Source organism: Artemia franciscana, chromosome 9 (assembly GCF_032884065.1).
Source record: "Artemia franciscana chromosome 9, ASM3288406v1, whole genome shotgun sequence".
In the NCBI taxonomy this organism is placed as follows: domain Eukaryota; kingdom Metazoa; phylum Arthropoda; class Branchiopoda; order Anostraca; family Artemiidae; genus Artemia; species Artemia franciscana.
In genome coordinates this window covers 10600313-10618406 of record NC_088871.1, presented here as the reverse complement: position 1 = coordinate 10618406, position 18094 = coordinate 10600313, and the positions used below count along the sequence as shown (strand labels likewise).

The 18094-nt window shown below is 36.0% G+C and overlaps 1 protein-coding gene across 2 annotated transcripts in view; it reads left to right on the top strand.

Annotated features, from left to right (window-relative positions):
- The window catches only part of LOC136030987 (extracellular sulfatase Sulf-1-like), a 181330-nt gene extending 168078 nt beyond the window's left edge, over positions 1-13252 (top strand). For both annotated transcript variants that reach the window (XM_065710144.1, XM_065710145.1), the window contains exons 15-17: positions 2586-2750; positions 10850-10919; positions 13040-13252. In XM_065710144.1, the coding sequence (XP_065566216.1) occupies positions 2586-2750; positions 10850-10919; positions 13040-13112 (308 nt within the window). In that variant the 3' untranslated portion in view covers positions 13113-13252. The remainder of the gene's footprint in view (positions 1-2585; positions 2751-10849; positions 10920-13039) is intronic.
- The last annotated feature ends 4842 nt before the right edge of the window (positions 13253-18094 follow it).

Sequence of the window (18094 nt, the reverse complement as noted above, 5' to 3'; positions counted from 1 at the left end):
AGTACTCTCCTTCATTCCTGATTCAATACGAAACCTGCAACAAACCTTATTCCCTTCAAAAGTAAATAACTCCACCAAAACGGTCAATACAAACCAACCCTGCTTAACTCCTGATTTAATGTTATACCAGCTGCAAACCTCATCTCCTACCTTAACTGCAGCAATGTTAACCTTGTACATAGCCCTAATCACTTTAATGTATCTATCTAAAATAGCAAACAAGGATAGAACCTTTGCTATAGCTCTTCTGTCGGCTGAATCAAACGCTTGCTCATAATCTGTAAAATAAGGACTAAAGGGATCTGATGACTCAGGCAACTCTCAATTATTAATCTAATAGCGAAAGTTTGTTTGACGTATCTTATCCTCTTCTTAATAATCAGACTCATCCTTATCACCTTTCTTATATAATGGTTTAATTAAAGTTTTCATAAAATCGCTAGCTACTTAACCTTTTTCAAAAATCATATTCATAATCTTCAGTAATTTATCTTGAACTTCAAAACCTCCTTATTTAAAATACTTATTTACCACATTATCAGCATCTATAGTCTTATTATTTTTTAATGCTTTTAGTACTATCGCCAATTCATCCTCATAAAATGAATCTTCTTTCACTCCCGAAGTGTCACAAATTTTTCTTTATTTTCTACATTTTTTCTTGTAACTTAACTATGTTTTAGCATATTGTCAAAAAATTTTGTGTATTTCTCTTTAACTTACCGCTAACTGTGGTCCCGTTCCTATCTTTAACTGGGACAAGTCCAGATTTTCTGTTCCCTTTTAATGCTTTAACATGGCAGTACAGTATTTAACTATTATGCCAGCTGGTTGCATTTTCGAGATCTTCAGTAATTGTATTCATGGCTTTTCGAGATCTTCAGTAATTGTATTCATGGCTTCCACTCCGCGCTTCATCTTACTTTCATATGACCTATCACTCAAATATTTCTTGTCCAAGCCCTTCCTCGTCTTTACTAAACTTAAAGCATGTTCACTAATATTCTTAGCTGCGTTTCTAGCTTCAGAAACTATTTTTCTAAAATTATCCCATGCATCTTCTTCATTTTCAACTTTTAGACTCGCTGTTTTAGTTTTCAGCTATTCCTTGAAAATTTATCTCAAATTCTCATCCTCAAGTCTATCAACGTCACAACTTCCCGGAAGAAGAAAAGTTATTTGAAATTTCGTTGTTTGTAGCGCGTATTCGATGATTTTTGTTTTTTTTTTTTTTTTTTTTTTTTTTTTTTTTATACCAAAATTCTACAAATGCTTAAAAGAGTTCTTAAGATATTCAAGATACTAGAAGTTTCTATTTTCATATTAATTGAGTTATATCCTCTTTTCTCTGTTACCTAAATAGTTGAGAAATGTTTTTTTTTTTTTTTGCTTCAATTTATTTTTTCCTCGTTTCTTGGACGCTTAGAAAGATCAAAACTGTCTTCCACTTCCTTGCACATTCATCCAAAGAATAATAGTAAAATCAGTGAACTTTTTTTCTTAGTTTTTCAGTCTCCTGAAAAATTCATGCAAAGTTCTAATGAATTGTCTGAATTCTAAAGTCTTTTGTTCCACTATAATTAAGTGTATTCGATATAGCCAGTTTTTTCGATATAGCCAGAAACTTGGAAAAACTAGCGATCTTAAAAAAAAATACTACCCGGTATGATTACCCCTGTGTTTAAGCATGAATGAATTTATGTATACGGGCAATCGAAGTGAAATGACTCTTAGATAAAGCACAGGTATTTGATAAAGTGGATCATTCTCTACTAACTCACAAACTTAAATCCAATATGATCTGGTAAGGGCAGCCCCTGCAACTGAGCCGTATAATTTTGTGCTATTTTTACTTGCATTTTTCTTACTTGTCTAGTGGAAAAAAATTGTTGAGCAAAATATAAACTCAGTCAACGGAATTCAATCATTATGTCAAAATCCAGCTATATTCGACCGTAGTCAAATCGAACTCTTTATTTTTTTTTTCTCAGACATACCCATCACATTGTTACACGTCATTGTGGCCAAGACCAAAGGACATATCACACAACTTCTCTAAGTGAGTTAGCAAGTTCAGAAAATTCCTCCATTGGATCTGAATCTATTAGTCAATGACAAACGAAGATCGAAAAAATTCTATCCCATCTCCTTACCTAGATATCTGCCACTGTATGCTAACCATGGTTGAATGGAGCCCTGTATTTCTCTCTTGGCATATTTACCATGTTGTTACATATTCCACCAAAAAACAAAGATCATAGCAAAAGGTAACAGAAGGATTCACTTTCTTTACTGGACGTGAATCCAGTTGGTCACAAACAAAGTTCACATAAATTTTAGCCCACCGTCTGGACGTATCCAGGATTTCGTTCAGGGGAGTGGGAGAAGGATTAAAAAAAAAACTGAGAAACGCATCAAAAATTTGTATGTATGCGTTTTCGTTATGTTTTTATGAATCGTATTTTTTTTGGGTGGAGTGAACCCCAGTACCACCACGCTTACTCCCCTTGGATACGGCCTTGCTCATCCTGAATATAAATTTTTGCTCTCCACTGTGATAGACTAAGATTATATTTGCTTTACAGATCACTATCAATTGCGAAATATAGCCCATACATTAAATGAGGATCAACTTCATTTCCTTCATTCAGTATTAGTTAACTATCGTTGGTGCAAAGGCGAGGAGTGTAATGTCAACATAGGCTCTTTATGGAGAAAAGAAGAACACTCTAAGAAGAAGAACAAAAGAGGTAAATATACACATTTTTTATTTTGCGAAATATATGTGTGCAACAAATTTCTACATTTGTATTTGCAGTTTCATCTGACTTTTTTGGATAATTAATTTAAAAAACAAGGTTTTTCTTCGGGAAGTAAAGAGCGAAGTTGGAACTAAAAACGAACAATAATCATTAGTTCACGGTCTATCTAACATAATATATCAATAAAACTAGTACAAATAAACCATCTGATGATATTTCCCCATGTTTTTAGAATAATTGAAAACTATTGCTTTATTGAAACACAAAACAATATAGGAGTTTTGTGCAGTAAAAGTAAACCATTTAAGGACGTTATTACAGCATAAAAAGTTCAAAGTGAAGCCATCTTGATAGCATTAGGACGATAGGCTTGCTTTAGAATGTATATCATAATTCAAGATTCTTCGATGTATAGAGAGAATATTTCCAGAGTTCATACTATGGTTTATTTGTTCTTCATTCCGAGTAATACTAAAAAGATTTTTTTTTTTTACAATTTGAAATTGTATACTAATTGCTATTGGTATTATAACTGGTGAGACCAGTTACAATGGGTTTTAAGATGGTTTTAATTTTATTCTGAAAGTTAATCATATCACAGCTGGTGTGGGACTATAAAAAGCGTTATAGATTGTTGTGACAATATGTACTCAGTTTTGATTCCTAAATCAATGCTCTTTCTTTTACTTGGCTTTCTGTTTTCAGTGAAGCGCTAGTTTTCTGTAATCCTACAAACATAAGGAAATATCATCCGCTGTTTTTTTTTTTTTTTTTTTTTTTTTTTTTTTTTTTTTTTTTTTTTGTTCTAGTTTTTTTTATATATGTTAGATAGACCGTGAAGTAATAATTATTGTTCGTTTTAAGTTCCAACTTCGCTCTTTACTTCCCTCAGATAAACTTTCTTTTATAATTAATCTTTGCCCGTTTTTAATTAAAAACGTTTTTAATTAGAAATCTCAGTCGGCCACTCGCTTACAAATCCTGTGAACATGGTCGGTCTTGAATTATTTTCGGTGTCCAATTGCCTTCAAGTGGCTCATGGAACTGATAGACTCTCTAAATTACCCACATATTTTTCTAATCGCTTGAGGGTATATGCTGTTACGATTTTTGAAAAGCTCCTTGTGAGGTGAAAGGAAAATTTTCTTTGTTGTTTTATGTATTTATTTGCCGCCTTTCCCCTTATCCAAAACATCCCCTCGTATTTGGAGGAGATAAGGTCTGTGTTGGTTTCTTCTTTTTTTCAAAAATAATATGCTTCCAGAAGCTGAAAATCAGATTATTTTGGAGTAATGTACTTTCTGTACTTTTGTATGAATGGTAGTCATGAAGCCGTTCAAAGAACACGGAGAAACGATTACTACGCTTTGGAAACAATTGCCTACATAGAATCCTTGCAATCCACTGGACTGAACTAGGAACCAAGGCCCAGATAATGACAGATACTGAACAATCACTGGTTTCCTACGAGATCAGAATGAAGAGATGGACGTACTATGGGCGTATGACCCGCACGATTGAAGGACGCCTCCCACATGATGGTGTTGGGCCCCACCCGGCCTTTGGAGGAGGAAAAGACATCACAACACACTAGATATATCCCTGGAGAAAGAGACAATAAGTCTTCAAACCATATTGAATGAGCTTTGGTAACATAAACAAAATTGGCCAAATTTAGGGTCTGCAGTCGCTGCCTTATGCGCCTCTTGGCCCGGGAGGATCTAATGCTAACTGATTTGTAACTTGAGAATAAGAAGCTTTCTTAAAGTACTAAAAAACTTCAGCGTAGAAGGTGAACGATTGAGGAAGGGATAGTCCTCCTCACATACAAAACATTTACTGTTCGCTTTGGGGTTTTGGTGTTGCTCTTTACTTTCATTTGAAGAAAATTGTTTTTGTTTAGTAATGCAACAATGTACCTACTATATAATCAGAAATATCAAATTCGAATACATTTTTCTTCTGTTTTAAAAATTTAATCTCGTTTCAGGAATGAATATGGATGCAAAGACTATTTATCAAATGCTGTAATTTATTTCCTTTTGAGTACCTTTTTTCTAACCTTTGTTTCAGCAAACTTTATCTCGTCTTTTTCTCTCAACATTCACCGTCACATCTTTCTCCCTTCCAATGCAGCTTGGAAATTGTATATAAAATTTAGTCTTTTAATATTGAAGATCTATAATGACCCTATCATTTATTGCCAGCAATCCAATTTTTCACAGTCACCATCTTCTTCTCACCAACATAAGTTGAGAAAGAGTACCAATGAACTTGTATTTTAGGATAATTCCTCAAAAGCAATGGATGAAGCCTTAATTTCTTGGCGAACTATTTTGTTTTCATTTTAATAAGCGCTGCTATAGATCGACATTGGCCTTTGTTTGGCTTGTGTCGATCGGCTTTTGTTCCAAATCTGTTGACCTTGAAATAACATTTACTACTTTGGTTTTATGTTATTATTGTCTTTTTTTCATATATTGATTTGTGATAAGATTTATTCATAATGAATTAAACTCTTTGGTCTAGTGGGAAGCTACACGAGTCATTTAAACGCAAATCCAGATTTAAAGAGGTTACAAGATCACTCAGAAAGAAAGGGCTCTGATTAATCCTTTGATAAAATTAAATTAAAGAGAAGCAGGAATTAATTTTTTTTACTTTATGAAAAAATCAGAGGATTGAGATCATCAAAAATTATATTTTAGTTTTGAGGTAACGAAATGAAGAAACATGTTCTGATCTGTTTACATGTGCCCAGCTTATTTAAACGCAAATCCAAAAAAAAAGAGGTTACAACATCACTCAGAAAGAAAGGGCTCTGATTAATCCTGGATAAAATTAAATTAAAGAGAAGCAGAAATTTTTTTCCAACTTTTTGAAAAAATCAAAGGATTGAGACCTTCAAAAATTATAGTTTAGTTTTGAGGTAACGAATGAAGAAACATGTTCTGATCTGTTTACGTGCGCCCAGAGGTGACCATAGGACTTTAAAAATAATATAAGTTCGAGTAATTTTCAACAAGGCTTTATGATAACAACATGTGCCTTTTGAGGTGGACTGGAGGTCAAGAGTAAGAGGTTTTCATAGATGAAACAATAGACATTAATATTTCTTACTCCTATTACTGAACGTAGAGACTTTGTATGTATTCTTACTATTATATTATACATGCAAACAGGGTTGACAGTACAAAATCTGATACACCCCTATTCAATCAATTACCTCGTTCCCAAACCTCGAGGTTTCGAAACGTAGGACTAACATTCTTAGGATTGGTAGGACTAGCAGTAATAGTAGGACTAACATTGAAAAAATCATTTTATCCAGATTAGGACCAATCTGTGTTGCTTTTATGTATCACTAAACTGACTTCTGTATGGTATTCGGATATTATTTTCGTTTGTGCCTTCAACTGACTACCACATTTAAGTTCTCGTAGCCTTACATTTGAGATACTTTTAGTTAACAAAAATATATTATTCGTTCATTTTTCTTCTTTTTCTTGTGCTATTTTTTCTCATTGTGCTGTTTCATATCGCCATTTCGTGGTGGTTATTCGATTTAATCTCGTCTCCAGCTTTTATCAATGTCTTTTCTCAGCTAACCGTATTTCATCTTTTTCTATCAGAATACTTTGATATCCCGGGACTAGCAAAGATGATTGACCATACCTTGATTTGCTTGGCTATTATTCTACGTTTTACTTTACATGTCAATCCTTAGAGAGAGAAAGAGAGGCACTTTGCAACAAAAAGTATTAGTCAGGGAGCCACACGAGAGAAATGTTGATATTTAAGGATTGAGGTGATCAGCAAGCAGCAGAAGGTTTGAGTGTGCAATCTAATGCAATTGACCATGCTGAAAACGAAAATCGGCGTTATATAGTCGACAAATGGGTGCGACATCCACATTTCTTCAAATTCCCTAAAAATCCATCTTAACTGGCAAAAATTATATTAAAATCGATAAAAAATTACAGGTTACTCCAAAATTGTTCAGCTATACCTCAGATCGAAGGTAATTAAATAAAGAATCATATTCTCTTTTCAAAACATTTTTATCTTTTGCCGTTCAGTTGTAATCACAAAATTTCGACAAAAAAGTTAACACAATTTATCTCTCTTTTGGATTAATCTTGATCCATCTTGAAAATTTGCCTGACTGAGGTGTATTTTTTTTTAATGGCTTCTGTAGGAAATTTATTGTCCTACAAAATGACTGATCCAGAAATTCTCTAACTCTTCTCGTTTTTGAACTATTGACAGAAAAGCGGATTGACCCAATTTTTAGCTCGGATAAGCAGCGGCATCTATCCAGTGTGAATGCGTCAGGGTTCACCCGGCCAGATAGATTTTCCAAGATAAGCTTTCCTTGTGAAACATATTTACAGTACAAAGGTTGTTGATATGTCCTGCTCTGAATGCCCGGGTCAGGCAGAAGCCAGGCACATGACCCAGACATGACCATGTAATAACTAATAAATAAGTTGAATAGCGTAGGCTAGTGGAAACTGTTTTTCATTAAACATTGTTCATTGAAGAATTCTCTACTTAAGCAGCCATAGAATAAATTGCAGCTACAGTTATTTAGATTTTATTGCTATTTTGACAGTTCTCTAGCCTACTCTTTTGGGTTCTCAACTATCGGTGAGTGTTGACCTCTTGTGTGAACAGTCTCTCTTTTCTGGTTCTTAAATGACTAATATCATTGAGTTAAAAGAAAATACTAATCTGTAGCCGAGTACCTGGCTGAGATGCAGGGCTTACCTCAAGAAGTAGATCAGGCATTCCACAATGGACTGTTCAATGTGAAGAGGAGGAATGCAAAATTCAACTGCATATCCCCAGACCATGCTGTAGAATCTACCATTAATTTAGATTCAAAAACGGAAGGTGGAATGACGGGTATTACCATGAATGAGTTGGCACTGGTGAAGTGGACTTTAACTCTTCCGTTCTGTGCCTCAGTCTCGTCTACATTCACTGAGATGCTACGCATTGTTCCCCAGACTGAGTTTGACTCCTCTCACCACGAAGATCACCCTTCCTTCGTTCTGCGGCAACACATGGCTGTTGATAAAGTGAAGTCTAGAACTATAAAGTTACTTTAGCAAAGTAAAGGTCATGAATAATGAGAAGGCGAAACAGAAAAAAGCAACCAATACTTCTAGTGCTGTAAATAGCATTACCAATGTTGAACTTCAAACTGTCAAAAGGGTATTGGTGAGTGTTGACTTTACAGGCGAAAGAGGACTTCACCATCTAAAGAATTTGCTTTCCCATGAGCTTCTTCCATATGCACCTTCTATATTCCAGGGAAGTGCCATATCTGGAATGGTTGTGCTTCGGACAGGAACAAAGTCAGCTCTTCTGGAGTATTTGAAAACAAAAATCAGCTTGAGCGAGTGGCCCGTAACCTCGAGATTAGCAGTGAGTCGACTCACTCAAGGGTGGTAGACTTGATGCCCTACCTCAGAAGTCATCCACCAAATCCATCGGAAACCGTTGAGAGCTATGGAAAACGGACATTTTCTACGCTTGTGTCTTTCAACAGCAACGTTAAGGAGCTGCACGTCCTTGCAGATAGATATGATGGGATTTTTGGATATTCCGACGAAGAAGGCAAGGTGATCTGCCTAAGGGACTGCGGTGGTTGCCATGAGCAGCGAGGATGTTCAAACAGGTCTCCGGTAGCTCTAGGTAGACACTCAAACCTAGATGACTGGAACTCGTTGCTCTCAAATTCCAAGACAAAGGCAAGACTGATTGAGCTTCTATTCGGTGAGTTTGAAAACTCAGTTCACCTGCTGCAAGCAGGGTTCACTGTGTACCTCTCAGGAGGCTTTCGAGACCGGATGAGAGTGGTGATGCTCAACAGAAGTGGAAATGCTGATACAAACTTTGAAGAGCGTTTGAGCTGTTCCCATGAAGAGGCCGATACAAGAGTTGTGTTACACATGTTGGACTGTTTGGAGAGGGGTTTCGATGTCGTTTTGGTCGATGCGAATGACACAGACATAGTTGTCGTCTTGCTATATCACTACAAGTTATTCCTTGGGAACCACCCAAATTGTGAAAAGCGGAAAGTTTATGTCAGGTTCCACAGCTATTTAGTGCCTATACATCGGCTTTGCAGCAATTTACCGAACGATTTTGTTCACTCCATCTGCCTTCTTCATACGCTTTCAGGGTGTGATACCGTGGGTTTCATGTTTTCTAAAGGAAAACGAGTGGTGGCCAAGGCTGTCGAGAAATGGGGATTGGAGAAACCGATTGCTTTGCTTGTCCAAGAGATACAGAAGTCAAAGCTCGACCCTGTGGTTCTAGAAAAATTCAGTGTGATTTGCAAAAAGGTCGTTGTTGCCTCATACGGAAAAGACCCAGACCACTTTACCTCTCTTAATGAATTAAGAGTGCATTTGTACCCTCGAAAGCGGGAGCTTAAGTATTTGCCACCATCTGACGCTGCCTTTGAGTGTCATGCTAAGCGCGTGTACCTGCAGTTGGACATTTTTTTGCAAGAAAATCGAGCAAAGCCACAGTTTCTGGATCCCCTGCAATTTGGCTGGATGTTTCAAGACGGTGGGGTTAGGCCAGTTGTGTCTACCCTTCAGGCATTTCCAGAAGGTGTGGTCCCCCAGTACTGCTCGTGCAAGCGCTGTACAAAAAATGTTCATGTGCTGGAAATAGACCTTGCGATTTACTTTGTGGCTGTGGTGGGAAGTGTTTTATGGACGAGTTTGATATGCTTGACGGATAATTTGATATGCTGAGCTACTTTTTAACTTTTGTAGTAACAAGTGCCGTTCACGAAATCCGTAGCAGGTGTTAGTATAGTAATCTTTTTTTGTTTATTCAAGCTTATTGAATAATAATCTTGTCAAGTTTACTAATAATTCTGATTAGGAATGAAAGAGAGTTGTAATCAAGGTCATTGTTGAGTATAGTGGCAATCTTCCTGTCTGAGATAATAACACTATCCGCTACCAGCTGAATCTAGGCGTGACATCTTTTCCAGCGCGAATAAAAAAAAATTAAAATTGCAAGTTTCAAGGTCATTCGCGATGGTCCCTACTGTACTCGTCACTTCTGGCATCAGTTACGAAAGATTTGGCGATCATTGTGGAAATTTTTCCGAAACGTGATTTAATAGTAAAAAAAAACGCGAAATTTTCAATTTTCGGTGTCAAGCACCCCCCGTCCGAGTATATAACGCCCATTTTCGTGATCAGCGCTATCGATTACCCCATATTCCGTTGTCAAACCTTCTGCTGCTCAATGATCACCTACCCGACACATTTTCGTTGAGTGGCTCCCTTACTATATGGGCTGACGAAATATCGTAGGTATGTGATGAAATATTATATGAACAAACATGGGTCAATAAATATACTATGGAATCAACAAAATACTACGGAAAGCAAGCAAGGCTAAAAATAATAGCCAGACACAGAAAAAGACTCAAAAGAGCTGTCATTTTGGCCAGTAAATTGCCTTTGTTCGTCATCGAGTTTCTATTCTTTCGACTAATAGTGAGACACTAAAAGCGGCGGTGTTTCTAGCAGCTGTACTAGAACCTCAAGGGAAGAGACAAGGGTCGCTTCTACAGAGCATAAATCGATTGGAGTTCTTGACGAAGATTAAGGCCCCACACTCTTGAGAAGATGATTTCTTGGAATACCATTGCCACCGTGATCAGGGAAAGCATTTGTCTGCTCTGTAATTATTTTATATTCCCTAGTGTCTGGAGAGTTTAGGATCAATCTGGTTACTGACGATGAAACGTACTCCGCATTTTTTGACATATAATCTTTGTTCTTCACATGTCAAATCGTTGCATTTGGGCATATAGTCAAAAAGATTCAAGGAAGAAAGAACTAGAATATAAATAGAAAATAGAATAGTATATAGAAGTAAATACAATATAGAAGAAAATAGTAAACAGAATAATATAGCATAGAACAAGAATAGAATTAGAATAGTAAAGAACTAGTGATGCATTAAAATGTTGCAAAGACACACTCATGATTAGAGTTTAGTAAACAATTAAATTTTGTTTCTGAATGTTTTTTTTTCTACTTCAGGCAGCCGCTATGATGACGAAATGACATTTAAACATTCGAAACGACACAGGTCTTCATACAACTACGTCAAGTAAGAATTTAATTCATTGTTTTGTTTTTGCTGGCTTGTCAGGGTATAACCTGCTGAATAGTTGTTTTTTTCAGCAAATAGTGGACTTTTATAACCCATTTTAGACCATTTCTGATGGTATTCTGATGTCTACGATGCTTTTCTCCGAATTTCTAATATTTTACTGCCCTGACCAGACAACTACACAGGAAATCATATTGATTGTGGGGGAGGGAGGTATGTAATATGAAAGGCAAACAAAATAGGTATTAATAAGAAAATATATAGGAAATTATTGGTGAAATCGTAAAATTTATAGGATTTTGGGAAAGAGGACAGCTCTGAAGCCCCCTGCCTTTGTTGCGCACATGCCTGGGTGTGAAATATTCTATTAATATTCTTCGTTGTTTTCTTTTTTTTTGGTGACATATTTTAGTTTTGGGCCCGTACTTTTTCGGTTTTTTTGATAAATAGATGAAACTAATAGATTTTTTTTATGATGAATATTTTTTTTTTTTTTTAAGTTTCAATGAAACTAACCTCATCAGAAAATTAGAATTTCGTTTTTCTCTATCAGAACGGAGTAGATTTAACTTCTTTCATTTTGTGCCGAGAGATATTCAGTTTCAATGAAATTATCCTCATCAGAAAATTAGAATTTAATTTTTCTCTATCAGAACGGAGTAGATTTAACTTCTTTCATTTTGTGCCGGATATAGAGATATTCAGTTTCAATGAAACTATCCTCATCAGAAAATTAGAATTTAATTTTTCTCTATCAGAACGGAGTAGATTTAACTTCTTTCATTTTGTGCCGGATATAGAGATATTCAGTTTCAATGAAACTATTCGATCGGCTTTTGTTCCAAATCTGTTGACCTTGAAATAACATTTACTACTTTGGTTTTATGATATTATTGTCTTTTTTTTGTATATTGATTTGTGATAAGATTTATTCATAATGAATTAAACTCCTTGGTCTAGAGGGAAGCTACACGAGTCATTTAAACGCAAATCCAGAGAAAAAAAGAGGTTACAAGATCATCCAGAAAGAAAGGCTGAAGATTAGACCGACGAACACCATTAGAGTAGAAACAAACTACTTAAGTATGATTTTTATATGTGGACCAGTCCGTTGACTAGCTCACTTTTTAGTTTTAAAGAAATATTTCAAGTTTATATTCAGAAAAGTCCAGAATGAAGTCGTCTTGATAGTATAAGGGACTGCAAACTAACTTTAGAATTTTTGTCATAATTAGAGATTTTCTGTTGTGGAGATAGAAGTGAATGAATTTCATGAGTTTGTTTTATAGTTTGTTTGTTTTTCATTTCTATTCTAAAATATGGTTTCAAATTGTGTATTAGTAGCTGTTGATATTAGGCCAATCATCTAGAGTCAAACGACAAGCAGGTCGTTTACGAATGGGGTGGGAGAAGAACGAAAGGGAAGATTTAACGGAAACTGAACCCTCTTGGGAGGATGTAAAAAGGCCGGCTTTGAATAGAATGAGATGGAGGAGGAGCATGTGTTGCATTTTTAGCCCCTGGCGGCTTAGTGCTGCAGTGAGTTGTTAGTAGTAGTATTGTTGATATTATGGCTGCTGAAACCAGGCTATTAGCAACCTTATAAATTAATCTGTTAATTTTGTATGCTGTTTAATGATTTTGCAGTTGCTATAGTAACATTATTTTTTTTTTGCTTGAATTTTGAAGAAGATTTGTATACTATACCTGAATTGTGTATATTAAAAGTTAAAAGTATCGCAGCTGGTGTGACAAAAAAAACACCAGAAAAACAAGATCAGGGGTAGAAAAGCCCTTCATGCCTTCAGGGGTAGAAAAGTCCTAGAATAGTCTGCAGAAAATAAAGATTAATTTGCTCTCAGTTGTCTTTCGTTGGTTATGATATTGGTAAAAGTTTCGCAAAGTAAATTTGAACAAAATTAGACAGTAGTAGCCGCAGCAGTTATATTGATTTTTTTTTATTATTTAATTCATGTTTGTGCTTAATATAAGGTTCAAAAGACATACTTAAAAGGACTCGAATCGAATCAATCGAATCAAGAATGACTTGTTCTGAGTCATGTCGAAATCCTTATCGTTCATGTTTCTATATCTATGCATATTTTTCTTTATTTCAGGAAGCATAACAAACTCAAGTCTCTACCTGAATGGGGTCGTTACAAGAAGAAAGGACGAAGTAGACATAGTTAGTTTTTAGATTCTCTCACGGAAGGTCTGATATTAATTTTGAATACTATACCATTTTCGAGCTTTCTGATTTGTGCCAATTTTGTTCCTATCGCATGTTTCTGTTAAAAAATCTTTTGTTTAATATAAAATTTCCCCTTTGATATCTATACACTATTTTATGGATTCTTGTTTTCATATCTGGGCATCTCTTCATCGTGCGAGTCCTTATTTTAGTTTTGTAGCAAAAAAAAAAATCACCACGTTCGAGTGTCGAAAAAGCGTGGTCAGGATTTTGTTTTCCGCGGGGTCCAACACATTATTTGGTTGGGGATCGGCCATCAAAGCGACAAAGTAATGTTGATTTTTTTAGCTATTGTTTAACCGAAAAAGTGTGCATCTTTATGTAATAACTTACAATTTTATATGTGGAAGGAATTTTCCAGAGAGGAACTGTCCACAGGGGGGACTTCTGGGGGGTTTACTCCTAGCATTATCATTAGGTTATAATGAAAGTCTGTAGTAGTGACTTGAGGAAACAGCCCAAGAACCCCCGGGCTGACCTCTAGAGTTAATTCTTCCCCATGGTTGAAAACCTAACCCACAAACTTTCCTTGGTAAAATCGGGAAATTTCACATATTTCACCGTAATTTTACGGACCCCCGAAATTTGGTATATTAACAATTTTACTATTGCACGTAATTTGCGCTTTCTATTGACGTTTTTTACAGTACCTAGTAATTTTCTGGGGTGGCGAATATTGTCTACAGGTCCCAAGTTTATTTTAAAAAGTAACCAGCCGGTCTCGCTATCTTTCATCATTACGCGCGCTCTGTGAGGACTTTAAAAACTGTCCAGAACGTCCCACGATTTGAACCAACAGCCCCATCAAATTCTGAGTTTTGGGTACATACACATACTTTCTCTTACTTCAATTTCTTCATAGTTTTCAACGATGTTTCAAAATTTAAATAGAATATCGACTTTCATCGATATACTAATTGTAACTACAAGTTTATTCAGTTCCCTGTTTTTAATAGCTAAGGATAGACGGGAATATTTTCATACCCATATTCGCTATAATTTAGTTATAGTCAGAACCAATTTTACCAACTGGCTAAAATCTCGGATGAAACTTGATTTCATCGATAATTGTCAGATCGTTCTCTTAGAACCTCCCACACCTGCAATGGCGGAGTGGGCTAAAATTTCTGTACCAGTAGGCATCTGAATGTAATATTTCATAGTACAAGGAGAAACATTTAATTGCCGCAAAGTATTGAACGTATTTAATATGCATTTAGCGTTTAATATACTATAAAGAGGGTAAAGATTAAATTCTGATTAAATAAATAAAATTGAATAAGTAAAATTCGAATAGCGAAATTTCTATTTTCAATTTCAATGCCGTAGTAACTGGAAAAGAGAATATTTGTAATATAGTTCGCTTTCAGTGAAGCGTCAATGACGAAGTAGGCTTTAGATTTTTGCAGTTTGAAATTTGATATTTAAAAGGAAGGATCTTGTGCTTTAGAGATCTCATTTTAATCTTGAACAGATCTGGTGACACTGGGGGGAGTTGGAGGGGGAAACCGGAATTCTTGGAAAACGTGAAAATTGAGGTATCTATCTTACGAATGGGTGATCGAACTAGGGTCTTAGGATCTTATGTCTCAGATGCTCCATTTTCAATTCGAATTGGATCCGGGGATATGGGGGTTGTAGGGGGGAACCAGAAATCTTGGAAAACGCTTGGAGTGGAGAGATCGGAATGAAACTTGATGAGAAGAATAAGTCCAAGTTACAGATACGTGATTGACATAATTGGAACGGAACCTTTCTCTTTGGGGGAGCTGGGAGGTGTTAATTTGGAAAAAATAGAAAAATTGAGGTATTTTTTACTTAAGAACGGGTGACCGGATCTTAATGAAATTTGGTATTTAGAAGGAACTCATGCCTCAGAGCTCTTATTTCAAATCCTGAGCATTTCTGTTGACATTGGGGTTAGTTGGAGGGGGAAATCGGAAATCTTTGCAAACGCTTAGAGTGGAGAAATCGGGATGAAACTTGGTGGGTAGAATAAGCAAATGTCGTAGATACGTGATTGACGTAACCGTACTGGATCCGCTCTCTTTGGGGGAGTTAGGGGGTGGGGTTAAGTGCTTTGGCTAGTTCGGTGCTTCTGGACGTGCTAGGACGATGAAAATTGGTAGGCGTGTCAGGGAGCTGCACAAATTGGCTTGATAAAGTCGTTTTCCCCGATTCGACCATGAAGGGAGAGGAAAAATTAGAATTTTGTTTTCACTTGAATTAGAAAAATTTGTTTCACCGGAAACTTTTCTCCTATCCGACTTGTAGGATGGCGCTTGAAAAGAACATTATTTGTTACAAACTTCAGATGCTTGCAAGCCTCTCTTTGCCTTGTGGTGTTATCAGGTGACGTTAAAAGAAAGTTATGAAGTTCAACTTTATTACTGCTAGCCCTTTTCGCACGAATTTCACCTCCTCTTACTGTTGAACAGGCGTAAATCAAGAATGCACTCATTGTGAGTCATTGGATTTTCTTCCTTCGGAGTATACAGTGAGGGATTGATCAAAGAAATGTTATTAAGCACGACCTTTTAACCTAAGTTCCTTTTCTAAAGCATCTACGTTCTGACTAGTTGAACTTAAGTGCAACTCTCTAACGAGTAGCCTTGGAAAACTGGGTGGGGAAGAATCGAACAGAAAGGAATCAGACAATCAATCTATCTTGGGATTTTCCTTGAGAGGGGATGAATCCGGTAAAAAAAAATCCGCCCCCTCCCAAAAAAAAGTCATCTGAGAAAAAATTACCATTTGAAGCTGATTCAGAATAATGACTAGGATTTCGATTAATCTGAATGATAAAAGTTCATTGGGGAATAAAAATTATGAAAACTTTGAAAGATAGCCTAAAACCTCTTGAAAATGGTATAAAAAACAAGAGCTCATATGGCGCTCGTGACGAGAGATCGGGCCCGGTCTGGTTAAGTCAATCACGTATCTAGAACTCGTGCTTATTTTCAAACACGCCAAAGCACTAGAAATCCCCCCAACTCCCCAAAGAGATCGGATTTGGTCCAGTTATGTCAATAACGTATCTAGAACTATTGCTTATTCTTACATCAAGTTTCATCCCGATCTTTCCACTATAAGCATTTTCCAAGATTCCCGGTTTCTAATATTTCTGTTTCCCCCTCCACCCCCCAATGTCCCCGGATTGGATCCGAATTAAAAATAGAGCATCTGAGACATGACATCTTTCTATATATCGAGTTTCATTAGTGATAAGACTATCACATCACTTCTCGAAAGTGATAGACCTTTTCTGGATTTATCAACTTGAAACTCGTTAGGATCTTAAATTAATTCAGTGACCGGTGTTAATTGTGTGATTATTCAATATTTTCAAAACATTTTTATATGGATTAAAAATATTGTAATCTACTGACCTAATTCTGGACATTTATTTATATTCTGTAAAAATGGATTTGTGTCAAATTTGAAAAAGAATCCAAGCATTGTCCTGCCCCTTCGTTGTAACTACTTTAGTAGCAGAGAGGATGGGGAAAATGTATCCGTTTTTCGTTTGACCTAGTAAATTTCATCCAACAGGACCAAAATTCTACTAACAGGCCTCCCTTTTTTTCAATTGTGCTTTTTTTTCATTTTTTGCAATTGTGTTTTTGGTTTGTTGAATTAATTTTTCCAATTTCGAAATTTTAAAAAGTGCGTATACGACATTCTTGCTTTCACAGGGCGATATATACTACTACTACTAACGGCTCACTGTAGCACCAAGCCGCCTGAGCCCAACACAGCTACGTCTGCTCCTCCTCCAACCTGATCTATGCAAGGCCTCCCTCTTTACACCCTCCCAGGAAGTTCCCATTTCCTTCAAATCTTTATTTATGACAATCTTTATTTATGCTTTCTGTGTAGCCCCAGACGGTTGGCTAAAAAGGACAGTTTTCGGCAATCTGTCATCTTTCATCCACAGAACGTGGCCTAGCCATTTCAACCTTTCTTTCATTATAGCCCTAGAAAGCGGGATTGAGCCACATTTTTCGTACAACCTACTGTTTGAAACACAAGTCAGTCAGCCGGGTACCCAGAACAATCCGTAGGCAATTTCTCTGGAAAACATCTAGTAAATTTTCGTCTACTTTTCGGAGTGCCCATATATATATATGTATAACAAGACGATATATATATGTATATATATAATGACTCCTTGTATTCGGCATGCGACAGGCTTGTATATGGGTGATTTTCAAGTTACACGTTAGCATAACCATCGCATTATTCTTTAGTTTTAAGGCGTGAGGTGGCAAATCAAAAAATTCAACTGAGTTAAGAAATGCTGCTATAAATTCCTTTCTCCAAAAAGTCAAGCAATCCGAATAAAAGTCACCACATCAGATTTATTGTATCATAGAGCCATATTTATCACGGATGCGTGTTTATTTAATTACTACTTTTTCGTTTTCCCCAGAGATGTTTAAATCAGACCAATGGCCCAAGAAAATGAGGAGAGGGCTGATTCGATCGAGAAATTATAAGTTCTATCACTTTTTTTAAGTAACCAAAAATAATGGAAGACAGGTAGCCCCATTCCCCCTTTTTCCCAAAGTCCTAATTTCCAGCATCATTTGGGGAACAATATAAGACATTAATGGAAAAATAAACATAAATTTGTCTAAATATAACATAAATATGCTACGTATATAATAAATGTAATAATGAATCAGTTTGGTCGTATTTAACGACAAAAGACTAAATACAAAAAGTATTTTTTCCTTTTTTCTGTGTGGAGTAATGGCAACTCAATTACTGACAGTAAAAACTTAAAAAAAAAAGAAAAAAAAGAAACAGAGTTTTGATACGCTTAAGGTCTGAATGATATAGAAGATAATGAGCATGTATGACACAGACCATAGTCCAAGGTTATAATATAAGCTTACACAGCAAAAACCAAATCATT